Source organism: Oncorhynchus mykiss, chromosome 18 (assembly GCF_013265735.2).
Source record: "Oncorhynchus mykiss isolate Arlee chromosome 18, USDA_OmykA_1.1, whole genome shotgun sequence".
Lineage (NCBI taxonomy): Eukaryota > Metazoa > Chordata > Actinopteri > Salmoniformes > Salmonidae > Oncorhynchus > Oncorhynchus mykiss.
The window spans coordinates 19167812-19184286 of record NC_048582.1 but is presented as its reverse complement, the minus strand read 5'-3'; the positions used below and the strand labels follow the sequence as shown (position 1 = coordinate 19184286).

Below are 16475 nucleotides of genomic sequence, written 5' to 3'. Positions count from 1 at the left end.
ACACACAGAGTATTGGTGCTGTCCTTTATAGTTAGTTGAATTTCAACAGGCATAGCTGGACTGTAAAACACTAGGGCAAAACTTTGAGAATTGAACAGGAAATTTGATGCGTAACTGACCAAAGAATACTGACAGTTACCCTAGAGTTACAGACGATACTGACCGGAGACAGAGTCGAAGTTGAGGACGTTGTTCATGAGAGCGGTAGAGAGGATGATCTCATCATAGACAGGAACACTGCCTCCCACCAGCCCTGTGTTACCACCCTGAGGACTCACTGCCAGGTTACGACTGTTACAGTACCTACAGGAGAAACACAACACAACATTATAACACAGGTACACTGCCTGCTACCAGTCATGTAACACTGCAACAGTAGAGGAAACCTGGCTTCATACACTAGAAGACTGGAGAATAATACCCAAGGATCTGAGAAACTTCCTCTGTAGTCTGGGGCCTCAGCAGAACCTCACTGAAACCTGCACAGACAGAGAGAGGAGATCAACACATCAACTCAATACAACAATAACAAGTACATAAACAGTTCCTAACAACCCTACAGAGGAGACAAAGATAGCAAGCTCTTTCCCGCACAATCTCCCTCCTCTGACCTATCTTTCTACATTTGAGTTATTTAGCAGACACTCTTATCCACAGCGACTTACAGTAATGAGAGCATACATTTTCATATTTGTTTGTACTATTTGTTTCTCTCTCTCACTCACTCACTCACTCACTCACTCACTCACTCACTCACTCACTCACTCACTCACAGACTTGAGCCAGTCCACATTACTGGCCTCCAGTATATCTGGGTCAGTGATGGTCCTGTCTGGTATTATCTTGCTAAAGAAGGCCAGGTCCTCTGGAGTTACCCTGGAGAAAGGCCTCCTCTCTGGGGCAGCTGCGGGGGACGGGGTGGGTCTCTCTCCCCCAGCATGGAGCTCCCGACAGCGGACGCCACAAGACCCGGGCCTGGGTGTCTGGAGCAGGCCGCTGCTAAAGCCTGGGGGTAAAGTTCTGACCACGGCTGGAGGTCAGGCAGTGCTGAGTGGACTCAGCCACCTGAGAGCAGTCCTCAGACGCAACCTTCTGTGGGGGAGACCAGCCATGGCTGGGGAGAGAGCGGATGCCTAGAGTGGATGGGGAGGGATACTTAGTTAAATTGCAAAGTGTATTATTTGGATGTTTTACATGCACTGACTTTAAGTTTGACAAAGTATTCCTGCAGAAGTAACACCAATCATATACACAATCGAATTGTGTAAATCTAACCACAATCTAATGGTTAAAACACACCAGTTAGCTAGTGCCATGCAACAATGCAATGCTTCCCCTTGTTAACCTACTTTCGTTAACATACTGTACCTGTCACTGTAGTTCAGTCGCGTTTGTGCTTTTCTTAGCTTCTAAGAATGTGCACCATTGTCATTAGATGGCCGACGTTTTCCTTGAATACAACAGCACTGCAACTTTAGATCAGACTTGTTATGACATGAGCTATTATTAGCTAACCAGTTAGCTACTAACGTTACAAGTCAACCACTGAAAAATACAAGATGTGGCAATAGCTAGCTAACATTACTTTGTATAACGTCTGCTACCAACCAATCTGGGAACGTGGTTGGATGCAAGTGTCTCTATTCGTGTCGTATAATGTCGCAAATATGTCACAAAGTGCAAGGGAAGATGAAGCGACAACGTCAAGATTGTTGGTCAATCAATTGTTTACATCAAGGACAGATAGTTAGGAACCTTGTAAGTAAGAACTAGTGGGAGGTCAGGACCCCTTTGCTGAAAACACAGTTCTGAGGAGGTGCAACACAAAAATATTATTTCCGCTTTTGAACCTTCACAATAAAAGCTTATATTGGATAAAAACTTTATGGATAAAAATTTTATCAGCAGTTCATCTTCTGAATTTGATAATAAATTAATCTCCCTAGGCAGACAAGATTGGGTTGCCTACCTCCCACAATGTTAACAATGTTCCATTGCCCTAGGTCTGGGATTTCCTAGACTAATACATCATTTTAAGAAAGTATGATCAACTGTAGAAATAGGAACTCATACAGTGCCCTCCTGAATTATCGGCACCTTATGTATATATGTCTTTAATATGAACAAAAAAGTCTGAGAAAAAAATGTCATTGTTTTTTATCAGCTTGATTTTACACTCAAAATATCATATGAATCTAACCTGAGTTAAAATTGTTCAAAGAAAAAAATTATCGGCATCAAGAAATAATTATTTTATTCACAATAATTGTCACCCCTGCATTAAGTACTTTGTGCACCCTCCCTTGGCCAAGATAACAGCTCCGAGTCATCTCCTATAATGTTTGATGAGGTGGGAGAACACACCCTCCCTTGGCCAAGATAACAGCTCCGAGTCATCTCCTATAATGTTTGATGAGGTGGGAGAACACACCCTCCCTTGGCCAAGATAACAGCTCCGAGTCATCTCCTATAATGTTTGATGAGGTGGGAGAACACACCCTCCCTTGGCCAAGATAACAGCTCTGAGTCATCTCCTATAATGTTTGATGAGGTGGGAGACACTACCCTCCCTTGGCCAAGATAACAGCTCCGAGTCATCTCCTATAATGTTTGATGAGGTGGGAGAACACACCCTCCCTTGGCCAAGATAACAGCTCCGAGTCATCTCCTATAATGTTTGATGAGGTGGGAGAACAAACCCTCCCTTGGCCAAGATAACAGCTCCGAGTCATCTCCTATAATGTTTGATGAGGTGGGAGAACACACCCTCCCTTGGCCAAGATAACAGCTCCGAGTCATCTCCTATAATGTTTGATGAGGTGGGAGAACACACCCTCCCTTGGCCAAGATAACAGCTCCGAGTCATCTCCTATAATGTTTGATGAGGTGGGAGAACACACCCTCCCTTGGCCAAGATAACAGCTCTGAGTCATCTCCTATAATGTTTGATGAGGTGGGAGAACACACCCTCCCTTGGCCAAGATAACAGCTCCGAGTCATCTCCTATAATGTTTGATGAGGTGGGAGAACACACCCTCCCTTGGCCAAGATAACAGCTCTGAGTCATCTCCTATAATGTTTGATGAGGTGGGAGAACACACCCTCCCTTGGCCAAGATAACAGCTCTGAGTCATCTCCTATAATGTTTGATGAGGTGGGAGAACACACCCTCCCTTGGCCAAGATAACAGCTCCGAGTCATCTCCTATAATGTTTGATGAGGTGGGAGACACTACCCTCCCTTGGCCAAGATAACAGCTCTGAGTCATCTCCTATAATGTTTGATGAGGTGGGAGAACACACCCTCCCTTGGCCAAGATAACAGCTCTGAGTCATCTCCTATAATGTTTGATGAGGTGGGAGAACACACCCTCCCTTGGCCAAGATAACAGCTCTGAGTCATCTCCTATAATATTTGATGAGGTGGGAGAACACACCCTCCCTTGGCCAAGATAACAGCTCTGAGTCATCTCCTATAATGTTTGATGAGGTGGGAGAACACATATGAAGGGAAGGGATTTGAGACCATTCCTCTATACAAACCCTCTCCAGATCCTTCAGAGTCCTTGATCCTTGCTTGTGGACTTTCCTCTTCAGCTCACCCCACAGGTTTTCAATGGAGTTTATAGTTTATGTCGGGGGACTGGGATGGCCACTGCAAAGCTTGATTCTATGGTCAGTGAACCATTTTCGTGTGGATTTGGAGCTATTCTTTGGATCGTTGTCCAGCTGGAAGATTCAACAATGACCCAGTTTTAGCCTCCTGGCACAAGTTTTGACCTAAAATCTCCTGGTACTTGATGGGGTCCATGATGCCATATAACCTAACAAGGTTCCCATTGCATTTGGAAGTAAAAGAGTGTGGACTAGGTTATTTTCTGCATGGCCATGGCACTTTTTACACCAAACCCACCTCTGGTGTTTGTTGCCAAAAATCAATATTTTAGTCTCATCAGATCATAGAACCTGATTCTAATCATAGTTCCAATGACATTTAGCAAACTCCAGCTGCTTACGTTTGTGGTTTGGAGACAGCAGAGGCTTTCTTCTGGCAACCCTTCCAAATAACTTGTTGGATTGGAGGTGGCATCTAATTGTAGTTCTGGAGACTTGATGACCCCAAGATGTAACCAAATTCTGCAATTCTCCAACTGTGATCCTTGGAGATTTTTTGTTGCCACTTAAACCATCCTTCTCACTGTGCGTGGGGGCAAAATACACTTCCTCTTCCAGGAAAGTCCATCACAGCTCCAGGTGTTTTAGATTTCTTAATTATTGCCCTAATAGTGGAGATGGGTATTTTCAGGAGTGTAGTTATCTTTTTGTAGTCATTGCCTGTTTTGTTGAAGTTCAACAATCTTTTGTCTCATTTCATTTGTGCGTTCTTTGACCTTTTCTATGTTGGTGGATGACTAAGGGAGTTTAGCCTGTGTGTCACCTCATTTATACCCCAGTGAAACAGGAAGTCTTCGATGACCACCTATTTTAAAAAGTAAAATCTTAATCAGAATATACATCAGTTATATTTTGTTCATTAGAATTTCTAGGAGAGCCAATAATTGTAACACGCCTGTTTTTGAATGAAATATATTTTTCTTTCAACAATTTTAACTCATGATATTTTGAGTGTAAGATCAAGCTGATAGACAACAACGACATGTTTTCACAGATTTTTTTTGTTCTTACTTACATAGGGTGCCAATAATTCAGGAGGGCATTGTACACTTTCACTCATTACTTAGCAAATGTGTTGGAATAAGTCTTCATTGTTAGCCTTATCTCTCTCCCTTTGACTACACTCATGTCAGTCACACATCATACTCCAACATATTAAGCTTCAATGGAAAAAATATGATTAGACAAATAATACTATTTATATGAATGATACAGTATGTTACTAAATTGAAATTCAAATTAAATGTTTTTGTAATGATTACATTTTTACGAAATGTATTTAAAAAAAAACGTTAAAAAAAAATAAGAAAACAACAAAAGCAAGGAAAAAAGAAAAGGACACATACACAGATCCAAATTCCTATGACCTTTACGAGTTGTCATCATATATAGCGGTTGGTCTTTCAGTATATTTTATGAAAATTAATATATATTTCTTCAGCATTTCCTAGAAAGTTGGCCATTTAAGTGCATTATGTAATTCTATGGAGGACATCTCATAACCACATTGGAGAACCATTCTTGCTGCCTTTTATTGTGCTATCTGTAGTCTCTTGAGGTCATCAACACCTGCATTACCCCAGACGACAGAAGTTCATGTGACGATGGATGACAGCTCATGAGATTTGTTTTAGAATTCTCTCTATCTATCGCAACGGTATAAGCACAGGTAATATAAGTATAAGTATAAGCACTGAATGCTCTAGCATTCCCTCTGATAGGCTATGTTTGCCATTGTCGTGTCTTTGGCTATGCCGGATTAAGTGATATGACATGCTATTCTATAAAATAATTTCTCCGTAATTAATATCACCTGATTGAGCTAATCATGTAAATGTAATTAACTAGAGAGTCGGGTACCACGAAATAATATTTATAGAACTGTTACCTTCCGAATAAACTCTTAAAGACCTAGTAATATTTTACATCAATAGCAGTCAATATCAATCGTCATCTTAATTCAGTCTCATCTGAAAGTTGTAAATTCTTCAGCAATACAAAATTGGGTTTAATTATTTATTTACTAAATACCTAACTAATCACACAGAATTACACATACACATAATTAAATCATAACTTGATTACAAATTACGTCATAAAGGAAAACGTCCCTAGCGGGCGGAACAGATGTGACAGCTTGGGTTTGAGTGAAGGAGCGGGAAGACTGAGGAACAAATGCGAAGCTGTGCTATCGTAAATACAGTATCTTGTGCATTCTAAATTACCGCCCATATGGAAAAGGAAAATGCAATAAATATTTACTCTGAGCTGCGCTTCGGTAGGTTGGTGGTAGATGGAAGGCCGTGCTGCCAAACCGAGTCCTTTGTCCTTTGAAGAATGTCTCTGGTTGTCAATTGGATACGTTGTAGTAACGTCGTTGCGTGATAGAAGGATACTCTGTCTGTTCCTTCCTAACCCTCGTTTGCAGCGGCTGTTGCTAACTCAACGGCTAGGAGGTATCACTTCTGTAGTGAATAAGAGTTCAAAGTTCATACCATTCTCAACCAAAGCTCACGCTGATGTTGGCTTCGTTCTGTAGTTATTATCTGAACCATTCTGACATTGGACCGTCGTCCTCACGTCCTCGGAACAGATAGTTATATTGTCGTCAAGGGCTTATATAGGAAGGGAGAGGAGGGCGTGTTTGAAAAGTTTTATAGCCCATGTCCCTTCACATTTTAGAAGCTAAAATCACATTTCATCCCATCACGAATAATTTCATATTCAAACATTTAAACTGAACAACAATTCCATGTGAATCCGATAACTCTGTGTAGACTTTCCACTGTAGAGTTTATGTCATCTTATCACTGATGAGAATGTCTCAGATGACAACCGAACTGACATCATATTCATTAAATACCACCGCATAAGCTCAATTGATCGGATTGCCAGAATATAGTTGATTTCCCCCCACCTTCTGATGTTCCCAGAATCTCTATGTTAAGCAAGGGGTTTTGCAAATGTAACCTCAGTAGGGTAGAGAGAGGAAAAAGGGGGGAAGAGGTATTTATGACTGTCATAAACCTACCCCCCAGGCCAACATATTACACCTATATATCTCCCTGTACATCTATCCAATACTTTCAAGATGTAGGAGTGCTTAGTGTTTATACTGTGTTATGCAGTATGACTTGACAAAAATCAAACAGAGTGAAAAAAATGGTATTCTATTTTATTCTTTGTTTTTTCATTGCATGCAAAAATACAGTATCCCTTCCTTCTCTCTCTATAACCCAGTCTACTCATCCATCTTCAAGCTTTCATCCCTTCCCTGCTCTTCTATCACCGTCTCAGTTCCACCTCCAGCTGGTTCCCTCTTTTTCTTCTCCTCTCCTCTCTTCCTCTCCTCTCTCCTCATCTTTTCTCTCTTCTTCTCCTCCTTTTCTTGAATCTTTCTCTCCATCTCCAAGAATGCAGCTTGAGCTTTCTCTCTCTTTTTCAGCTCCTCAGAACACTTCTTCTCTTTCTTAATCCTGTCTTTCATCATGTCATTATGTATCTTCATCAGCCCCTCTAACCTCTTTTTCTCTGCCTTTTCCTTCTCTTTTCTTTCCTTCTCTCTCTTTTTCTGTTCTAACTTCTCCCTCTTCTTCTCAGCCTTCATGACTTTCTTCTGCTCTTTCTCTCTCTCCTTCATCTCTTTCTTCTCCCTCTTTTTTTGCTCTTCCTCCTTGTGTTTAATCTCCTTTCTCTCTTTATCTTTCAACTTCTTATTCAGTTTCTTATTTTTCTCTTTTTCCTCCATCTTCAAAAATGGGATTTTCTGCATTTGGTTCATGAGCAGAAAGCCCACTCTTCCCAGGATGGTTTCTGCTCTCTCTGTTGAAACCTTCCCAATAGAGCACTTGGAATGGGCACAATCCGCCTCACTCTTCAATCCCTCCCTCGGGCTCACCTCCTCAGTGACGCTCCTCTCTTCACTCTCAATTTCAATGCCTATCCAATGATCCTAACAGGAAGACATTGACTCTAGATGTAATATTGTTCCAATGTAGCACATTCAATACACAACTGAGTGATCAACATACAATGATGGCCTCATGGGGCACCCCATTAGATTTTACAATACCTATAGATGTTCCTGGGTCCATACTAAAAGTAATACAAATGCTAACCCTAGTGAGGGGTGATGTTTTATACTATGAGCAAAGAGCAGCAGGGTTGGGGTCAATTCCATTTCAATTCCGATCAAAAGACTCTAAGATTCCAATTCTGTTCAACGCATTGAATTGAAATGGAAATGACCACCATCCCTGTAAAGTAGTAAGGTGAAATTCGACACCTACCTTTACCTCTTCCAGGGTCCAGGGCCTGGGTTCCTCATCCTCTGTCCTGCATATGGATGCTCCAACTCTAACAGGCATCTTAGTGACTACGCAGATCAGAGGGTTGGGCAGCTCATCATTGCGGGTTGCCAGAGTTAAGTTAGCATCTGAAACCAGCTGTTGAGCATGAGGGCAGATATCCACCTCCACAGTAGTGCCCCTTCCTTTCTGATCTGGCTGCTTGTGGTCCTTGTCATGGATGCATGCCAGGCTTGGAGGAAGTGCATGGACAGGGCTTTTATCACCTATCATTTCCTCTCTCTTGACAGTGGATGCAACTGCACTTTCCTCTATGTCAACTGAGCACTCTGTGGTGTTCTCAACGGTCTCCTCTGGCTGTTTGTGGTCAATGTTGTGGGTGCAGGGCAGCCTTAGAGACAGTGCTGTGGGTGCAGGAGGACTTTTTTCAGCCAAAAACTCCTCTTGGAGGACAGTGGACACTGAAGCGACTGCTTCACGGGCAACTGGACACTTGCTGGTGCCCTCTACTGCCTCCTCTGGTAGTTTGTAGTCATTGTCAAAGACAAGTTGCAGGCTTGAAGGCAGCACTAAGGGAAGACCTGTGGCTGCTGATGGATCCTCTCTATTAGCAACTGATGCCTCTGCGGCGACTGAGCACTCAGTGGCTTCCTCTATCGTCTCCTCTGGCTGCTTATGGTCATTGTCCAAAATGTGTGACAAGCTTGGAGGCAGCCTTGGAGCAGGGCTTTTATCCAGGTCCTCTCCCTGGACAATGGATGTGCCTACAGCGATCTCTGTGGCAAGGGAGGACTCGGGTACATCCTCTTTTTCCTCCTTGGTCAGTTTGTGGTCAGAGTCACAGATACATGGCGAGCTTGGAGGCAGTGCTGCAGGGTCAGGAGGGCTTTGATCAGCTCCCATGTCCTCTTTGAGGTGAGTGGACACATCATTGGTTGTTTCACTGGCAACTGGACACTTGTTGGTTCCCTCTACTGCCGCCCCTGGCAGTTTGTCGTCAAAGACACGTGGCAAACTTGGAGGCAGCATTGGGACAGGGCATTTAGCTGCTGATCTGTCCACTCCATCAACAGTAGCTGTGCCTGAAGTGGCCTCTGTAGCAAATGAGACCACATAGGATTCCTCTACTGTGTGCTCTGGAGGCATGAAGTCATCGTCAACGACTGGTGGCAGGCATGGAGGCAGCACTGAAGGAAGAATTGTAGCTGCCCATCGGTTCTCTCTCTTGACAGTGGCTGTATCTGCAGTGTCCACTGTGGCAACTCGGCACTCTGTGGCTGAAACAGCAGGCTGGGAGGTTTCCGGGACATTGAATGAATTGCCAATGAACCGCTGAGCCAGTGGTGGGAGGGAGAAAGGATAGAATCTGTCCTCTTCCTTGATATTAGATATTGCCACTGGAGAATCTGAGTCCTCAGTGGTTCCCTCTACTGTCTGCTGTGGTGGAATGGAGTCATCGTTAAAGAAGTGTGGCAGGTATCGATGCAGCATTGAGGAAAGATGTGTATCTGTCGACAAGTCCTCTCTTCTACCAGCAGATACATCTGATGTGGCCTCTGTCGAAACTGGGCACTCAGCGTTGACAAAGTAGGAGAATACAATGAACCGCTGTGCATCCTGAGTGCGTATGACCAATGGAGAGGGGGGATGCAACATGGTTGGTATTGGCCTCCGATTGGTGAAAGCCAGTGGTGGGAGGGAGTCAATACAGGGAGCCATGAACTCAGTGAGTGGACGTTTGGTCACATCTCTCACATTCTGCAGGAGAAAAGAAACAGACCTGATGAAAGTGATCACATTCAGTACATACAATCTTTATGAGTGAACTCTATTTACTTTTACATCACATATACAGTGCCTTCGGAAAGTATTCAGACCCTTTCACTTCTTCCACATTTTGTTACCTCAGCCTTATTCTAAAATTGATTAAATAATTTCAGTCATCAATCTACACAAAATACCACATATTGACAAAGCAAGAACAGAATCGTTCCAAATGAATTTAAAATTAAAATAATGGGAATATGCTTTCGTATTCAGTACTTTGTTGAAGCACCGTTGGCAGCGATTACAGCATAGAATCTTCTTGGGTATTACGCTACACACTCGGCATACTTGTGTTTGGGGACTTTCTCCCATTCTTCTCTGCAGATCCTCTCAAGCTCTGTTAGGTTGGATGGGGAGAGTTGCGGCACAGCTATTTTCAGGTCTGTCCATAGATGTTCGATCCGGTTCAAGTCCGGACTCTGGCTGGGCCACTCAAGGACATTCAGAGACGTGTCCCAAAGTCACTCCTGCGTTGTCTTGGCTTGTGCTTAGGGTCGTTGTTCTGTTGTAAGGTGACCCATCGCCCCCAGTCTGAGGTCCTGAGCGCTCTGGAGCAGGTTTTCTTCAAGGATCTCTCTGTGCTCCGTTCATCTTTGCCTCGATCCTGACTAGTCTCTTAGTCCACGCCGCTGAAAAACATCCCCACAGCATGATGCTGCCACCACCGTGCTTGACTGTGCCGTAGGTGCCAGATTTCCTCCAGATGTGACGCTTGGCAATCAGGCCAAAGATTTCAATCTTGGTTTCATCAGACCAGAGCATCTTGTTTCTCATGGTCTTGGTCACCTCCCCGACTAAGACCCTTCTCCTCCGAATGCTCAGCTTGCCGGGCGTCCAGCTCTAGGAAGAGTCTTGGTGGTTCCAAACTTCTTCTATTTAAGAATGATGGAGGTCACTGTGTTCTTGGGGACCTTCAATGCTGCGGACATCTGTTTCTCGACACAATCCTGTCTCGGAGCTTTACGGACAATCCCTTCTACCTCATGGTTTGGTATTTGATCTGGCATGCACTGTCCACTGTGGGACCTTATATAGACAGGTGTGTGCCTTTCCAAATCATGTCATATCAATTTCATTTACAACAAGTCCAATCAAGTTGTAGAAACATCGAAAGGACGATCAATGGAAACAGGATGCACCTGAGCTCAATTTCGAGACTCATAGCAAAGGGTCTGTATACTTATGTAAATAAAGTATTTCTGTTTTTAAATGTAATACATTTTCAATACAAATGTAACACAGTTTTTTCGCATTGTAATTGTGGGGTATTATGTGTAGATTGCTGAGAATCTTTATTTTATTGAATCCATTTTAGAATGAGGATGTAAAGTAACAACAGGTGGAATAAGTAAAGGTGTCTGAATACTTTCCTAAGACACTGTATATATCTAGTGTCCTCTCAGATGCTCTGCACCAGTCTGTACCAACCCTGGGTCTTCTAGCTAACGGGTCAACTAAGTGTAAAAATACATGCACTACACCCAGCACAACATTTGACATTTTAGACATTTAGCAGACGCTTTTGTCCAGAACAATTTACCGTTAGTGCATTCAACTTAAGGTAGCTAGGTCAGACAACTACATTATCCTGATTTGAAGGTCTATGAGAGATCGCTTGGTCTTGTTATTTAATTTTTTTTAAAGACAAGGCAACCATAAGAACTGAGGACTATGTACATAACAATACTCAGAGACATGCACAATACAACACAAGAAAAGTTATCAGACAAAATACTGTTAGCTTACGTTCAATGGCATATGGCACATTTTGCCAGTATATTGACATATATTTGATTTAATCAATATTGTTCAACAGAACTCTAGTCGACTTTGTCAAAGTTGGTCTTGTTACCTCCTCAATCAGGCTTGGCATTTTCCTCGTCTCAAACCAAATCCTCTTCATCTCCTTCTCCTGCTCCCTCTGGATCTGTCTCACCAGAACCAACCTGGCTCCCAGCTCCATCATGTAGTCTGTCTGGATCTCCCTATCCTTCAACTGACACTCAGCCCTCCTCTGTGTCAGCGTTGAATCCTCCATGTCTTCCTCCTAGCTAACAATAAGTCTGGAAAATACATAACGTTGTAGTAAGTGGTGTGTTGCTAACCAAAGAATAATACATCTCTTTACGATGTGCTCACATTTCTTCCCCTTTACTTACAATTAAGCAAGTGACAATCCCATTCCAGAGATGATTACGCAATAGGCCTATCTGAATTATTAGTAAAAAGTTGGCTACTGGAAAAGCGACCAAGTTCAAATGAATCAATTTTGGCTGTTCCTATCATTATGTGCACAATATCCTTCATGACATCTTCATTGTGATGCAAGGCGTTGCCATTGGAGATGAGAAAGCACAACATAGACTTTAACAATCAAACTTCAGGCTCTCTCTGTACCTTACTATTGAGCCTTATTCAACCCCCTCATGTAACGCCACTCCATATTGGCCCTGGTTCTCACAAACCACACTAATCACTTATATAATATCATTCAAAAAGGTTTTGGGGGAAGAAAGTGACTATTTCCATCATGGACCAAACTTGTTGTACAGTTTCATCTATTTGAATCACTCCAGTCTTCTCTTTGAGTGCCTCTGAGTGCAACTCAATTTAATGAGGTCTATCAATTCAACCATTTGAAATGGATGACCATTTAGTCAAGAAAATCTGAATATTTTTTTAAATTAGCAACTACAAGTTAGCCAAGTTCGCCTACTTGTTTTTTACACAACCTACCCTTGTGTTACATATTTATAGAGATAATTGATTACAATGTATGTTGGGGATTAACACAGAGATGCGGTTTTCTTTCATCAATAGAATGTATTTGCCATTAGGCTGGCTGACTACAACAACTGTAACATGCCATCTCAGTTGTCAGGATGAACAATTTTCTCACAAAAAAACTGATTCAAGCAAACTGTCTCTCGTCAATAGTTTCACTTGTCACCATGATTGCATGTCAGGCCTACTTAAAGGGTCATGTTAGTACACAAGTCATTTAAAAAGTAGTTATTCTTCAGAAACATAGTTAAACAGTAAGTTATATTACAACCTACCTCTCAAGTAAGCAGCGTGTTCTCTTGCTAATGAAATAGGACATGAATAATCTGTCAGTGGTTAGTTGAATCAGTCTCTTTGCACTGTTCTGTTTGTCTGTGCAACAGCTAACCTCCCAGAATCAGAATCTTGTGATGTCACAATGAAGGCCCCATTGCTATGACTACCCACAGAAGCTCTCATGTGTAATCAAATGCTAGAACAATTCCCTTTTTTTTAACCTGTTGAGCACAGTCATATGTAATATTTACATTGAATCCATGTAACCAAATGTTTTATTAAAATAAAATGCTCTACCTCTTATTAAATTGTTGACCATTCATAGTACAGGTGTTTTGCCTATTTCAAATTGAATATGTTTTAGATTTCACAACTAGCATCCAGGTTTACTTAGGTTATTTGTTTGACCTTAGCCTTCCGCTAATGTCAGTGTTGCTCATCAAAATCTTCATCATTAATAAAATATTTAGGCTACCTTACTACATACAGTAAAACAGGTATTCTGTAGACTGTGACACCTCAGTGAGTGTTTAAGAAAACATCTCTCCTCAATGGCCTCAGCTATTAGCCATATGATCAACAAGGTCAAATGTTGCACTAAAATCAAGAAGCAGCTTATTTTGGTCAAGTGACCTGATCCATTGATCGGTTAAAACAACTAGAGCTGTTGCAGTTGAGGGATCTTCACGGTTCGCATGCTGGTAGAGAAATAAGATGTGCTGGGTGTGTAATTATCTAGGCCTGAAACATTTGATTGAAGAGTAGGTGTCCCTGAATTCTTGCATTGTAGTTCAATTTATTATTAAGGAAATCAATATCAGCTGACTATAGAACAGTAGTTTTAGACCTGCCAACAGGTCCCATTGTTTAAAAACTTGTTTGAAATGTTTCTTATCCATGTCTTTCCAGTTGATCTAACCAATCAGACTCAAGAGCAGTGTAATTACTGACAGTGTAACAAAGTTGAAACTGCATCCTTTGTGTGTCTTCCACTAAGATACCAGTTGCATTTACATAGAGACATTACATACTGTTTGACAAATAGCCTATGTCTTGTTATAGGAATAAATGTGAAATGCAGCACTGAAATTGTTTGAATTACATTAAATGATTACCTGTCAGAGACCACCCACTGGTTCTCTATTTCTTCAAGTAGTGTTGACACTGTGACTTCAGTTAAAGGGGGTAGATCAGGAATCTTTGTTGGAATGTGGCCCTCAAACTCAACTGAAATAAACAGAGCAAATAATCAGGGACCTGCATCCTAATGATTCTATTCTGTCATGGATGATAATAATTAATACTGACATTTTCAAACATATGATCATAATCCTTTTCAGTTATTCTATAATATAGGATATAATCAATGTTGATTTTATCTTGTGCAAACATTATCATAATCATTTTCACTGTCATAACTCAGTTCATCTATTAATTTCATACCTGCTCCCAAAAAGGCTCTTACATTTTCATTTTTCCTTACAAATACAAAAAAATTGCATGGTTGGACATTGACAGGAATAAGATCTAGTGTTGACGTGGTTGGACTGTCCTAATACACCCTCACATGGCAACTTTGTTCCGCATAGATACTAATCATGTAGACCACGGGAATTGGTGGAAGTCATGCAAAACAGTTTTTTCCGCATTCATGTAATGATGGCACTGAAGCAGACACATTGAGCACACGTTTGGTATGTCAAAGCTTGTTGTACTAATTACATATTCCACCAACAAAGGTGATGGATACAATTTGAGATTTTAACTTTCCTGACCAGGACAGTCACGCAATACTGGAATATAAAAGAAAACCAGAAACCCTGAACATGTGAGTATATATATTATTAATGAGCTAGCAATGCTGTGTGTGTGCGCTCATCCGGAAAACGAGTGTGGGTGGCTTTTGACAGCTCAGTATGGGGTGCACGTCCAACTGACCGTCAGCTGGCTAGAGATTGTGTGTGGTGTAACGTTATGGGTTCAAATAACACATTGAATGTCAGAATACAACTATCGGGATTATATTAATTCTAGGTCAAATAGATTAAAGCTAGTATAAACTGCTGATTGTCTCTTATGGGAAAATGTAGCACAAATCTATTGCTTCATGCTAATGCTAGCTACGTCGGTTTTGACGTTTTGGTAGGGGCGCGTCAGTTTTAGCTAGGTGGCTGTCACTGGCAAGACATCGTGTGTATGGTGTACTGATTCAAAGAAACCATCAGATGAAATTTCAGAATATAATTCATTATATGGCTAATAGATTGACGTTAGTACCAATTGCAGATATCTTATGAGAGCAGGTAGCATTGTTAGTCTATGCTCGCTAGCTAGCTTAGCTTGCTAGCTAGCTAATTCATTTTGATGTCAGATCTACTTAGCTGACTAGTTCTTACCAGTGTCTGTCTGGATGTCGGCGTTTCAGAGCAAGTTCAACCATCATTTAACCCCCGGGAATGCTGTTCCATGGAGTTGTATCCCTAGATTAGCAAGGTATGTGTGTGTAGGTGTCAGTCAGTGTCATACAGGTTCGATTGCATCACAGAATAAAATGATATGATACAAAGGTAAACCCCATTTTCTCCAAAACACAATACAATAGAGGCAGGATACTTGTCCACATGATTAAGCATGCATTTAATCTAACAAAAATGACATTAACTAATTTTTGACCAAATGAGCAGTTACTGCCTTTTTGCTTGGGAGGGCAGAATAGGGAAGACATCAACACTATGAAATAACACATGTGGAATCATGTAGTAAGCAAAGAAGTGCTACAAAATACATTTTATATTTGAGATTCTTTAAAGTAGCCACCCTTTGCCTGGATGACAGCTTTGCACACTCTTGGCATTCTCTTAACCAGCTTCATGAGCTAGTCATCTGGAATGCATTTTAATTAACACGTGTGCCATGTTAAAAGTTAATTTGTGGAATTTCTTTCCTTAATGCGTTTGAATCAATCAATTGTGTTGTGACAAGGTAGGGGTTGTTTACAGAAGATTGCCCTATTTGGAGAAAATTAACAAGTCCATATTATGGCAAGAACAGGTCAAATAAGCAAAGAGAAACAACAGTCCATCATTACCTTAAGACATGAAGATCAGTCAATCAGGAAAGTTTCAAGAACTTTGAAAGTTTCTTCAAGTGCAGTCGCAAGAACCATAAAGCGATATGATGACACTGGCTCTCATGAGGACCACCACAGGAAAGAAAGACCCAGAGTTACCTCTGCTGCAGAGGATAAGTTCATTAGAGTTACCAGCCTCATAAATTGCAGACCAAATAAATGCTTCACAAAGTTCAAGTAACAGACACATCTCAACATCAACTTTTCAAAGGAGACTGCGTGAATCAGACCTTCATGGTCAAAATTCTGCAAAGAGATCACTACTAAAGGACACCAATAATAAAAAGAGACTTGCTTGGGCCAAGAAACACAAGCAATAGACATTAGACTGGTGGAAATCTGTCCTTTGGTCAGATCAGTCCAAATTTGAGATTTTGGTTCCAACCTCCGTATCTTTGTGAGACGCGGAGTAGGTGAACGGATGATCTCCGCATATGTAGTTCACAGCGTGAATCATGGAGGATGAGGTGTGATGGT

The 16475-nt window shown here is 41.5% G+C and overlaps 1 protein-coding gene and 1 long non-coding RNA gene across 4 annotated transcripts; both read right to left on the bottom strand.

Annotated features, from left to right (window-relative positions):
• Positions 1-30: 30 nt before the first annotated feature.
• LOC118936408 lies at positions 31-1869 on the bottom strand. Its single transcript, XR_005037404.1, has 4 exons — positions 1369-1869; positions 876-1133; positions 422-479; positions 31-303 (listed from the first exon to the last, which is right to left on the bottom strand). It is a non-coding gene; the product is annotated as an uncharacterized LOC118936408 (long non-coding RNA).
• A 4598-nt stretch (positions 1870-6467) lies between these two features.
• Positions 6468-15604, bottom strand: LOC118941116 (microtubule-associated protein 9-like). Of its 3 annotated transcripts, XM_036952179.1 has the most exons (5): positions 15265-15604; positions 13984-14095; positions 11661-11871; positions 7964-9739; positions 6468-7626 (listed from the first exon to the last, which is right to left on the bottom strand). In XM_036952179.1, the coding sequence occupies exons 3-5, from the start codon at positions 11844-11846 to the stop codon at positions 6916-6918; spliced, it is 2673 nt and encodes an 890-aa protein (XP_036808074.1). In that variant the 5' UTR covers positions 11847-11871; positions 13984-14095; positions 15265-15604; the 3' UTR covers positions 6468-6915. The 3 variants fall into 3 exon arrangements, with proteins under 3 accessions (XP_036808074.1, XP_036808075.1, XP_036808076.1); XM_036952180.1 differs by lacking the exon at positions 15265-15604 and having other exon boundaries at positions 13984-14838; XM_036952181.1 differs by lacking the exons at positions 13984-14095; positions 15265-15604 and adding an exon at positions 12868-13207.
• Between the last annotated feature and the right edge of the window lie 871 nt (positions 15605-16475).

Coding starts and splice junctions, on each gene's coding strand:
- LOC118941116 (XM_036952179.1), bottom strand. CDS start 11,846: ATGGAGGATTCAACGCTGACACAGAGGAGGGCTGAGTGTCAGTTGAAG. Junction 9,740..11,660: donor TGCCAAGCCTGATTGAGGAG/GTAACAAGACCA, acceptor TTTCTCCTGCAG/AATGTGAGAGATGTGACCAA. Junction 7,627..7,963: donor GGACCCTGGAAGAGGTAAAG/GTAGGTGTCGAA, acceptor TCTTCCTGTTAG/GATCATTGGATAGGCATTGA.